General features: G+C 30.2%; 1 protein-coding gene across 1 annotated transcript; it reads left to right on the top strand.

The window, feature by feature from the left end:
- Window positions 1-9,223: 9,223 nt before the first annotated feature.
- On the top strand, window positions 9,224-12,873 carry LOC108216596 (methyl-CpG-binding domain protein 4-like protein). Its single transcript, XM_017389402.2, has 4 exons — window positions 9,224-9,440; window positions 9,640-10,134; window positions 12,172-12,368; window positions 12,477-12,873. The coding sequence occupies exons 1-4, from the start codon at window positions 9,342-9,344 to the stop codon at window positions 12,595-12,597; spliced, it is 912 nt and encodes a 303-aa protein (XP_017244891.1). The 5' UTR covers window positions 9,224-9,341; the 3' UTR covers window positions 12,598-12,873.
- Window positions 12,874-12,993: the final 120 nt, after the last annotated feature.

Genomic DNA, 12,993 nt, shown 5'->3' with positions numbered 1-12,993 from the left:
AGACGTGGTGTAGCAACATGCCTCCTTGGCGGGGTTACCCACGCCAAGGAAGCATCACGATTGAAGCCTGATAGAGGCATTAAAGTCAGCCGCGCCCAGGAAGCATACTTCCTAGACGTGCAATAGCAACATGCCTCCTTGGCGGGGTTACCCACGCCAAGGAAGCATCACGATTGAAGCCTGATAGAGGCATTAAAGTCAGCCACGCCCAGGAAGCATACTTCCTAGACGTGCAATAGCAACATGCCTCCTTGGCGGTGTTACCCACGCCAAGGAAGCATTACAAATGAAGCCTTACAAGGGCCATTAACTCAACCACGCCCAGGAAGCACATCTCCTAGGCGTGGTGTCACAACATGTCTCCTTGGCGGGGTCACCCACGCCAAGGAAGCATGACAATCAAAACCTTATGAAGGCCTTAAATTCAACCACGCCTAGGAAGCACTTCTCCTAGGCGTGTTACAAAATTAAGTCTCCTTGGCGTCTGTACGCACGCCTAGGAGACATCTTACTCTTGAAAAAGAAAAGGAAAGCATACATAAGCCTGGGAGAACACCTCCTAGGCGCGGCAAATAAAAGTGCCTCCTTGGCGGGTATAGCCACGCCAAGAAGACTGGACGCATGGACGACACTCAGCAACGCCCAGGAGACGAGTCTCCTAGGCGTGGCTCATTGGATGCCTCCTTGGCGGGGGTACCCACGCCAAGGGAGCACCCCAGGGAGAAGGATGAGTTTCTATTAAAGAATTATTTAATTCTTAAAAGAAATCTCCCAAAAAATTCCAAAAATAGGAAAAATACAAGGAAAATCATAAAATTGAAATTGTAATTTCAAATATACTTTGAAAATTATTCAAAGGCTCGAAAAATTCCAATTAATTTGAATTTAGCCCTGAAAAAATACGAAAATGCTCGAAAGTACCATTACAAACGTAATTTTGAAGAATACCTGTTGTAAAGACTCGTAATGTCCCGAAAAAGTCAAAAGAGAGACTCGTGTCTTCCGGTACTCCAATCGAAAATGAAGTACGATCCCGAAGGATACGAAACAGAGCTATCTTTACTCTACAGTCAATTCAAGTCATCTCTCGAATTGTTTCAAAGTAGTCAAGATCGGTGAGATCCTTGCGCTATTTATGGAACTTCAGACCTTGGACGACGGGAGTTTGCAGAAGTTAGCTTTCTCGCATGACGTACAAAGCTCGAACAGCCGATAAGGTCACAGCAACTTTTGAAAAGTTTCTACAAAACTTATCGAAAGTTGGGGGGCAAATGATATGGGTCAGAAGTAATATTTAATTATTATTAGATATTAAGAGCCCGAGAACACTAAAGCCCAGTTAAATAGGGCCCGAGGCTCTTAAATATTAGTTAATCTCGTAGTTAATTAATAGAGGCCCAGTCAGAGGTCCAGTTACGAGTACAAGTTCTATAATACATCTGATTCCAGCAGATAGATATTCAGAAGTTCGGATAAACGTCAGCAACAAGAGAATAAGAGTTCCATCTTATCTCATGCTTCGAGGCATACTTCGATAAGAAGTCTGATACGCGGAATCATACTTCCATCCGACTTCTGACTCCGAAGCGCCTATATAAAGGGCTCTACCCCTCATAACTAGAACTACGTTTTGGACTTGATTCTTCTCCACGCAGAAGATACGTAGGCATCTCGCACCGAGACCAGTCCAAAGCACGAATCGCTCACCCCCTTTGTTTTCTATTCTATAACACCTGGGTAGACTCAGGTATTATAATATAGGATAAATACAAGTTAGCATCCAGAATGACCAGTTTTCATAAACCTCACAGTGATTTTATAATTTACTAAGACAAATTTTTTATTAAATCCATAAAATTTATTGACATAAGTGAATTTTTACAAGATATACACTTTTACGGTATACTCGATTGAATTTAATAATTTTTATTATTTCATAAATATGTTAAGTGCATACAAATTATCAGAAATATGGCTATAATGACAATTATGCAAATTAAATGAATATGCGTATAAATCAATTAAATTATATAATATAATAATAACGACTGATAACCTTGAAATTACTCGCCCGCTCGCGTCCCCATTCACTAACTGGCTCCCCAGTTCTCATATATATATTATAAAAAATTTATACATAAATATTACAATATTGTTAAAATTAAAATAATTTTATACAAGTCCACCCATAAATTTTCATATGACTAAATAATATTTCTAATTTGTTGCGGTGGTTAAAATATTAACATGTATTACGTGACATACATGGTTTTTTGAGTATTATATAATATAAAATTAAATATAAAATATTTATAATTTGTTGCGGTGGTTAAAATAATTTTATACGAGTCCACCCATAAATTTTTATATGACTAAACAATATTTCTAATTTATTGCGGTGGTTAAAATATTAACATGTATTACATGATATACATGGTCTTTTGAGTATTATATGATATAAAATTAAATATTTCATATTTTATAAAATTAAATTCATACTCATCTAATATAGTGAAAATGCCCTAAATAACTAATATTTATGTAATGCATGCCCAAAATAACAAACGTCGAGTTTGATGCCTTTTTGATGCCTCTTTTAACCAATCAGTGGCGCATTCAAAGGATGCGCGTATATGAATCAAGTGATTTAACCACTACGGGGTACTTCTGATCCAAATAAAGACAACCCATGCATATTTCTTCATATCCAAAATAGCTTTGGACTCCGTGATGCTGTATGTATGATCATATATGTGTTTTCAAAAGCGAACAAAAAAAAATGACACGCATTCTGACTATGCGTGTTTGTTGGTCACGCATACTATATATGCGTAACTTGCAAGCAGATTCAAAATTTAGTCTAATCCTCACACACGATTGATGCTCATGCACAAAATCAGCCAAAGCATGCGCATTAACTAGATCCGCACTCAGTATTCGCATTCAGAGAATGCGACTCTTTGTGGTTATTTTGGTCCATTTTAGTGTGGGTGATCATTATGGACAATATGCGCAGAAAATGAGTTATATTGGATATTCACCCTCTAATATAAACATCGTTTTTATAAGTGTAAATTTATAATTATAATGAGAAAAATAATATAAAATAAACACAAGTTAACATACAGAACGACCAATATAGAAATCTCACAATCACTTTACAATTTATTAGGACAAAATTTTCATTATGTTCGTGATTAAAATAGATATAAAAATAAAATATATTTATCTTCTTAAATTCATAAAATCTTATTTACATGAGTGATTTTGTTACAAATTTATACATTTAAGGCATGCTTCATTGAATTTAATAATTTATATTACTTCGTAAATAAGTTAAGTGCATACAAATTTTCTAAACTATGGCAACGAAAACTAATCATGCGGATATAAATGAATTTTTGCGTACAAATTAATTAAATTATATATTATAATAATAATGACTGATATCAGGGGATGCATCCACCCGACCCGATCGACCTTAATCTGACATTACTTTATTTAATACGGAAAATTGAAAAAATTTATGGCCCTCAAATTACTCGCCCAGCTCCCTTCCCTGTTTACTAACTGCCTCCCCAATCCTCATATATATTATAAAAAAATTCATACATAAATATTACATAATTGTTGACGATAATATAATTTTATATGTACATTTTTTATTCTCATATTAGTTTTCAATATCTCATATTATAAAAACAAATTAGTTTAGATCAACATCGGTGCAAATTCAGGATTCAGTATGAAATTGAGATAATTCAGATTTTGGATTCGAAACCGGGAGCAGGGATTGCATTCGCATTCCATGATCTCTAAACGATAGTCGATCCTTATATAATATTTGATTGAAAAGAAAATATGATTATTTCATTTCATATAATATGAGGGTGTTGAGCAGAGTATTTAAGAAATAATATTATTTTTCTTAAAAATTTATACCTATATTATGTAATAAAATTATATAAATGATAAAACAATATGTACTTGAATTTGTAAGTATACAAACTTATTTTTATTTTATAAAAATAACCATTCGGTGCGTAGCACGGGTAAAATGCTAGTTACATATAATAAAGTATCAATATATATATATAAAGGAGAATGCGGGCGTGTCTAGAATCGCTCGATTCAGTCTTCTAATTTTTCTTAAATTTCATAGAGAAAAAAATATAATTATAATTCAAAAAATCAGGTTCAAGAATTCTAAAAGTAATACAATTTTTTTCTTATTGAATTCTAAAGATAATACAATTCTTTTTCTTTTTGGATTCTAAAAGTAATAAAATTCTTTTCTTATGTAGGAATCCTAAAAGGAATAGGATTATATTTATTTAAACTAGCAATCCTAGATAAAATACAATTTATATTTAAGATTTGTAAGGTAATACATACAATTTTTATTTTCGATTTACTCTTATAATTTTCTTAAATTTTGAGTAGAAAATAAAGGATTATAAAGATAATAATCATTAAAAAAATAATAGCAAAAAAAATTAGAACCATAAAAGAATAATAATTTTTAACTAAAAAATAGGAATCATAAAATAAAAATAATTAATAAAATAAAATAGGAATCATATATTGATTTTGTGATAATGTAAATGATTCTTTATTAGCATTGTGTTTGACGGCCACGGGAGACGGCCTAAACTAATTTTTATCTAAATAATAATAATTTTTCTATTAGTATTATGTTTCACGGGAAAGTGGTTAAATAATTTTTTATCTATGTTATAATATATTTTCTTATTAAAACGGGACCACGGTTCAAAATAATTTTTATCTAATCATAATCTTTAATTTTATCATAATTAGAATATTTTTTCAATTTATTTAAACTAATAATAATAGATGAAATGCAATTTATATTTAAAATTTGTACGGCAATACGTACAATTTTTATTTTTGATTTATTCTTATAATCTTCTTAAATTTCGAATAAAAAATAAAGGATTGTAAAGATAATAATCATTAAAAAAACTAATATCAAAAAAATTAGAACCATAGAAGAATAATAATTTTTAACTAATAAATAGGAATCATAAAATAAAAATAATTAATAAAATAAAATAGAAATCATATATTGATTTTATGATAATGTAAATGATTCTTGATTAGTATTGTGTTTGACGGGCACGGGAGGCGGTCCAAACTAATTTTTATCTAAATAATAATAAATTTTCTATTAGTATTATGTTTGATGGTAAAGTGGCTAAAATAATTTTTTATCTGCGTTATAATATTTTATTTGTTAAAACGGGACCACGGTTCAAAATAATTGTTATCCAATCATAATCTTTAATTTTATCATAATTTGAATAATTTTTATTAGTATTGCGTTGACAAGAGAGCGGCTTAAACTAATTTTGATCTAAATTATACTGTAATATTTAATTTTATCATAAAAATAAAAATTATGGATTAATATTGTCTTTGACGGGAGGGCGGTTCGAACTAATTTTATTATTAGTATTGTATTTGACAGGATGACCACTTAAAAAGAATTTTATACTAATTATAATTTTTTATTGTTAGTGATATCTTTAACCGGAAGATGACTCAAAATAATTTTTATGCTATTATAACATTAATTCGTATCAAAATTTATACAAAATTTATAACGCCGCCGCGAAGCGCGGCTTTATTCACTAGTTCTTTTATAAGTATGTTATTTTATGTATTTTATCCATAACATACAAGATTTTATTATTTATATAAATTTGTAAATGATTAATGTGGTAAAAAAATTTATGCATACTACTTGGAAGAATATTTCATTAAAAATGTATAATTTTAATGCTAAAAGAATCGATCATAAATATTTTAAATATTTTTGACATAAGTTCTTCAATGTTTAAGCCCTTAATTTTTATTTATATATTCTAAATTACTTTTAAAAATACCTTAAAGAATCTTAGATTATAAAATTTAGCAAAAAAATTATTACAAAATAACATCTAATATAGTTTTATAAAAAATTTACTTTTTTTTGAAACGCTTATAAAAAATTTACTTACATAACATTTAACAAAACCTTGTATTTTTTACAAATATTTTTTGAAACTATTTTAAGGAACTGTAATAGGAATCCAAAGATGACACAAAGAACATTGTACATGTGATTTAAAGAGTTGATGTAAATATTACGATAAAAAATAATTTATAAAATCTTGAATCTCCATGATTAATATTATTCACTTTTTGTGTCATACTCTTTGTAATTTATTACTACCTTTTATTAAATATTTGATTACGTTTTATTAAAGATTCTTTGAAATACTTAATTATAATTTGATTTGAGAAATCTATAAATATTATAAAAATATTAAATTCTTTAAAAAATTCACCGTAAATATTTTAAGATCATTAGTGAATCGGTTAACAGAATCTTAATATTAATCTCGAACTCTTATCCATATATTTTTCTACAAAATCTTGACGTTTTATACTACATTTCACCGTAAACATATTTAACATCATTAGTGAATTGTTTAATATCTTAGAGAATCTCGTTTATATATATGATCTTATTAATTATATGATAAAAAAATAATAAAATTGAATATATTTAAATAGTAAGATTCGGTTAAGTGTTTTTAATATCAAATTTCTAAAGTGAATATTAAGCATTTATGATACTAAATGCTTTCTTAATTATGAATACAACTCTTAAAATCTTATTAACAACTTTTAAAATAATATATTAATAGGATACCAGTATAATGTGATATTAATATTTCACTAAGTGTCACAATAATAATATTAAGATTCTATTAAGTGTTTCACCTATAACTTAATATAAGTTTAGTTAATTTTATCAGTTTTATGATTGAATTTAATTTTATTAATAAATTTATTTATTAAATAAATTAAGATTCTGCTAAAAAATTTATTATATAATCTGCCAAAAATTTTATTATGTATTCTGCTAAAACTTTTATTATGTAAAATTGATACTGCATTGAAAACTATCCAAAGGAGGAGCTTAGCAAAGATCCTTTTACAAGCATTCAGAGAAAAAACGACGAACAAACTACACATATAGCAAAGAATATTCTCCATAAAAAGAGTAAATTGCAGTTTGTTGGCTTGTAAAATAATTTTTTTGCACTTTGATGTCTACAAAATAAAAGTAGCCATTTGATGGGCTGTGAATATAATTTTTAAGCAGTATGGGGGACTCCACCTAACTTCTGTCAAATCTGCATTACGGCGTTAATTAAGTTAAAGTATATAGCTAACTGGGTTGTTTGTGCTTGCATATATACTAACATATACTCCCTCCGTCCCAGTCAGTCATTTGTATACAAATGGCTGGGACACGGAGACCAATAAATTGTGTAAGAAATGAGTAAAGTTAGATGAAAAGTGGGTATAGTGGTGGGACCCATTTATATTTAATAATAGATTTGAGATAGTGGAGGAAAGTAGTGGGTGTAATAGTGTTTATATTATTATAGAATGAAGATAGTGGAGAAAAGTAGTTGGTGTAATGATATTTTATATTATAAAAGTTTACTATTTTTGGAATGTATACAATTGATGGGACGTCCCAAAAAAGAAACTCTATACAATTCACTGGGACGGAGGGAGTATATGTATATGTTGTAAACCTAATTTTACAAATTAAAAATAAAACTCAACTGGAGGTAGATATGTGGCATTTTTTTGGTAGTATGATAGTATCTGTGCTAGCATTTGCATTAGTACCCCTGCTTTGAGCTTCTACATTGGCACCACCACTGCTTCCTTTAATCGGATCGATCACGTCATTTTGTAGCATAAATCAAGCTCTCGAGTTTTTTCGTGGTTAGGGTTTTAGAGAATCGAGTAGGGAGGGCGAGATCAGCTCCGAGAAATGGAGGGAATTGTAATATAGAGAGAATAAGCAAGTTGGGTTTATAGCAGATGACATAAATAACCCCACCTTTTGGTATTATTTGCTAACACCGTAAGACAGATTTAACGGAAGTTAGCAGGAGCACCCATACTGCTTAAAAATTATATTCACAGTCCATCATATGGCTACTTTTATTTTGTAGACATTAAAGTGCAAAAAAATTATTTTACAAGCCAACAAACTGCAATTTACTCCCATAAAAAAGGCACCAGACTCCTAAAATTACACATGCAAAAATCTCCACAGAATCACTACAAACAAAATATAAAAATTGCAGCAACCATCAAACTTAATAGCCAGCCTACCACAGCTAAATAAATCTCCTCATCCAATTAAATTACACGAACTCAGCCATGCATCAATACAGAGCAGATACACCAAAAATAAATGTCAGCACCTCTTTTGTCTATATATATATATATATATATATATATATATATATATATATATATATATATATATATATATATATATATATATATATATATATATATATATATATATATATATATATATATATATGTTTAAATTTGATTTGATTGTTAATAAATGGTTAAAAGAGGTCTTTTATCATTAAATAATAATATATATATGAATTTTAACTCAAGGCCCGTGCCCTATTTTTAAATTTGAAATATCAAAAATTTGACATCTAAGAAAACTTATTTTTAAATCTATATTAATGAGCCCAATGATAAGAAATATATTAACTTTTGTATTTTAAAATTAAATATTTAAAACATGAATTTTATTATTAATAATTATTAAAATTTAAAATAAAAAAAAATCTACATGATAAAAAGTATATAGATGATTAACCGTGCCCAGCCACTAGCGTACAACTCCATCTTACGTCGAGGGTTCCGCATCCTTTATAAGTATAATTTATTTATAAATATCAGTCGGTTAAGATTTTCTTTGTATAATAATATTAATTATTTAAAATGCCATCCGTATTAAAATGTATGAATATTTTATAATTTGATTGTTTCAATTCATTAAATTTCAACTCAATTAGAGAAAAATAGCTAACGCAATATTTAAAAATATTCATTATATAATTTAAATTTCATTTTCCAACAATAAAATAATAAAATTTAATTTTATAATATAAATTTTATAATTATAAATAAATATAAATTTCAATGATTTTATTATGTTTTGTTTCAAAATTAGTTATAATATAAAATATATAATAAGACTGATTATTTGATAAAATAAATATATTTGAAAATAAAAGTCAATAGGGGGACTCATTGATTAAAAAATAGAAAAGTATTCAGGAGAAAATGAAAATCTGTGAATTTAAAATTGGAAGAGTTAAAATGTAGTCGAAGCGTCGTTTAAGCTTGAAAAGGAAAACCTAAAAGCAATTCCTACATCAGGAGCGGGAGATATAGAAAACATAATCGGGTCGGCATCATCGTATACTCATCATATGTGTAGTGTAATGAAAATGGGGGATTCTATTGACGATGATGTTGATGGGTTGTCGGCTGAAAGCAAAAGCAAATTCAAGAAGATGAGGTTGAGCAGGGTATGTACTCTGTCTCTCTAATGACTACTACTGTACTGTTACTAGGTTTGGTTTGATACTCATCGCACTATTAATACTATTGCAGATCTTATGTACTATTACCATACTTTGCTCTGCTCTTACCACTTGTATTTAATGTCATTCGACTAGTCATATTATATTAATGGCTTATTTATATCCCGATAAACCCAATCATCAGTTAGGTCTTGCTCCTCGTGAAAATTTTTCTTCGCTGGACGAGTTTTTTGCGCAATTTAAGTACACAGGTGGCAGAGTTGAAAAGTTTGGGCAAAGCAGCAACACAAATGTTGAAGAGAAACCCAAAACAACACCTGCACAAGTATGTGTTGTTTCCCGATCCTTGGGGAACAACAACTCGGAGGGAACCAGTAATAAACAAGGAAAGTCTCAGGTAGTCAGAATGCCGCCAAAAACATGTGGGAAAAGATCTTGGGCAGAGGTATCGGTTGTTAAAGAAAAAGAAGATGTACCTAAAAGGGGTAAATCCCCAAGGAGGAAAATGCCTACACTTACTGCTTCCCAGAAAGTGGACGAGGCTTACCAACGTGTTGGTCCTGGAAATACATGGAAGCCTCCCAGATCCCCTCATAATCTAATCCAAGAAGATCACGCCCATGATCCTTGGAGGGTGTTGGTGATATGCATCCTTTGTAATAAGACAAATGGTAAACAGGTTCGTTCCATATGTTCTCTGTCCCTCCGCATCGGTTTTTCTAAAGACATGCCTAAATTGCATCGATAAGAAGTTTTTCTTTGGTACTATATCTGATTTACTTGTTTATTCTGTACCTGTGTCCTGAAATAGACAAGGTCCTTGTGGTCCGATTATGTAAAACTTCACGTGTCCAAAATTTCCTAACTGAATCGGGAAAACATGATTGCATCAATAGTCCATACTCAAGCATTTTAATAAATAGAAATATACATCAAATTCTCATCTAGAATACTGTGTACACAATACAAAGAAGCTATTATACCAACAAACAATATTTCTGTTTTTGTTATTAGATTAAATATATATTCTTGTCTACAATAAATATTACGAATTGTGTTTCTCGGAGATTCTGGTACAAAATTAGAAGAGCAATAGTATAAAATTAAACTTGAACACAAAGATATTTATAGCATGTTCCTAGTATGTACATACATCACATAAAATTCCTTGCCTAAAAGCTTTATGAGATATATATATATGAAGTTCAGGAACGGACTATTGACAAACTCTGAACAATGTATATAAGCATACTACGAAATTAGTTAGTGTTGTCTACAAGGAAGCACTTAAATATAGTTGTTAACGAGTTTCGTGGTGACAAATTGCTACTTATTTTAGAAAGGATAGTTGTCGTACATTTAGTGTTCATGATAATCTACAAAACTATACTGTAAGTGTATAATTAATTGTAAGACGAGTCTAGAAACTATGTCCGTACCTAGAATCATAGATTGCTAAAAATTTGAAGTAGGATAGAAGATGCAAAATGTGTTTTATGTTTTTGTTGTAGTTCAACGTAAGTAAAAAGCTTTTAAATATAAAAAAACCGGAAAAATATTACATTTTCCTTTGAACCTCTCTATGTTTCCGTCTATTTTTGGAGGATATTCTATCATGTCCATGATCTGACTTCTGCTGAGTCCTGACCATTAGCTATTTGGGTTCCAACTGCCTCAGGTTTTGTTGTCGTTCAATGCTTAAACCACATTCTTAAGAAGCTATGGAATAATTAAGTTTACTTGTGGCCCTTTAGGTTTTCCGCATGATCAAAAACCCGAAAGACTAGCCCAGACTCTGACCATGGGCTATTTTCATCAGTGCGTAAAATTTAACAACCATCCTGTCATCCATGTCAATGCTTAGATTGTAAAAATTATCCCAAAGTACCAACTGTCCCAGGAAAAGTTATTTTATATACTATTTTTATTGTACTGGTTCTGTGAGTCACCAATTCAACCTCACATGTTTTAATGTTTGTATTTTTGCTTGCATTGTTGGTGTACAATATGCAGTGATCAACGTTATAAACTATTTTACAAATTATTATTCACAACTCTATATCTTGAATAATATTTGAGTGCACACTATTTGAATATACGAAACAAACAAATTCCAGTCACACTCTTTCTGTTGAACAGGAGTATTTGATTCTCATTTCGCTTGAAACAAATATATTATTACATAGAACTAGATATGTAGTAACATAGTTTTTCCCCAAGCTTTTATGAACATAGTATCAATTGCATTCACCCTAAGCTTTTGAACTTAAATTAGATATTATAAATCTTCTGTTACTCTGCTTTCTGCTGAGACTTTGATTGAATACATTTAATGAACAAAAGTAATATTGTGTTAAACTATGTGCTCAGAGCTTATTGAATATTTGAAATGCTTGTTGCAATTAACTTTTCAGTTTACTATGAGAGTTTCTGATATTTTTTCTTTAATATATGATGCCGAGATCTCTTGTTGAGTACTTTTCCGGCGTTCTCATACTGATAACAGTATTACTCTTATAGAACTTATTTTGATGATCTATTCTTTTTTCATATTTTTTAATTTAAATGAGGTTTTTGAGCAAGTTCCAAGTATTTCTTCTCAATGAATCATAGTTTGCTGGTCTAACTAATAATATTGCTGGATGGACTATTTTCTTTTGCCATGCATATGAGTGGATGTATTAGTCCTGATAAACTTCATTAAACTTGTGTTTAGGTTAAAAAAGTGATCTCAGATTTTTTTAAGCTTTGTCCAAGTGCAAAGGCTGCGACAGAGGTTCCTGTAGAGGAAATAACAAAGTTAACAATATCTCTTGGTTTGCAAAACACTCGCGCGAGGAAGATTCAGCGCCTTTCCAGTGAATATTTGGAAGAGAACTGGACCCATGTCACCAAACTATTTGGTGTTGGGAAGTACGTAGCCATATTATTATATTTGAAAAAAGTATTAGGTTGATGCCATGTAGTTGCTTTGCTTTTAGGCATTAGTAGTGCTAATACTCTTTTTAAATAATATTCTAGGTACGGAGCAGATGCATATGCAATCTTCTGCACCGGAAAGTGGGACAGAGTGACGCCTGAAGATTATATGCTCGAAAAGTATTGGGAGTTCCTTCATGGTAACAAAGTGACATCGCAGTAATGTTATCCATTCCAGAAAAGTTGTGAAAAAGTTAATTATAAACAGGCAGTTTGATATGAATGAGGTCTGAGATAACTTGTATGTAAACTTATTGTTATGTTTCCTCTTTTCCTACCTTTACTTTTGAGGTTCAACCTTTTTTGGTAGAAACGGAAATATTTATCTACTAACGACCAGCGTGTCTAGTGTGCCTACTCTGTAATTCTATGTCAGAGTCTCGTGAACATTTATTCGGTAGTTGTGTGTGTTCCAGATTTATTTTGTCTTCTTGGTCAATCCCTATGTTGCTCTCTTGGTAGACAATATATTTCAGCAAACAACTGTTAGATGCAAGCAAGTCCTATATATAAACTTAGCCCAAAATATAGTTAAATACCCAAAATTTTAAATCATTCC

This window comes from Daucus carota, chromosome 4 (assembly GCF_001625215.2).
Source record: "Daucus carota subsp. sativus chromosome 4, DH1 v3.0, whole genome shotgun sequence".
Lineage (NCBI taxonomy): Eukaryota > Viridiplantae > Streptophyta > Magnoliopsida > Apiales > Apiaceae > Daucus > Daucus carota.
The sequence above is the reverse complement of the archived record's forward strand: the minus strand, read 5'-3'. Positions and strand labels throughout refer to the sequence as shown.

What these genes read in the sequence shown, in the direction of transcription:
- LOC108216596 (XM_017389402.2), top strand. Translation starts at nt 9,342, where the DNA reads ATGTGTAGTGTAATGAAAATGGGGGATTCTATTGACGATGATGTTGAT. An exon ending in AGAAGATGAGGTTGAGCAGG is followed by an intron (nt 9,441 to 9,639) that starts GTATGTACTCTG and finishes CCCAATCATCAG; the next exon opens with TTAGGTCTTGCTCCTCGTGA. An exon ending in ATAAGACAAATGGTAAACAG is followed by an intron (nt 10,135 to 12,171) that starts GTTCGTTCCATA and finishes ACTTGTGTTTAG; the next exon opens with GTTAAAAAAGTGATCTCAGA.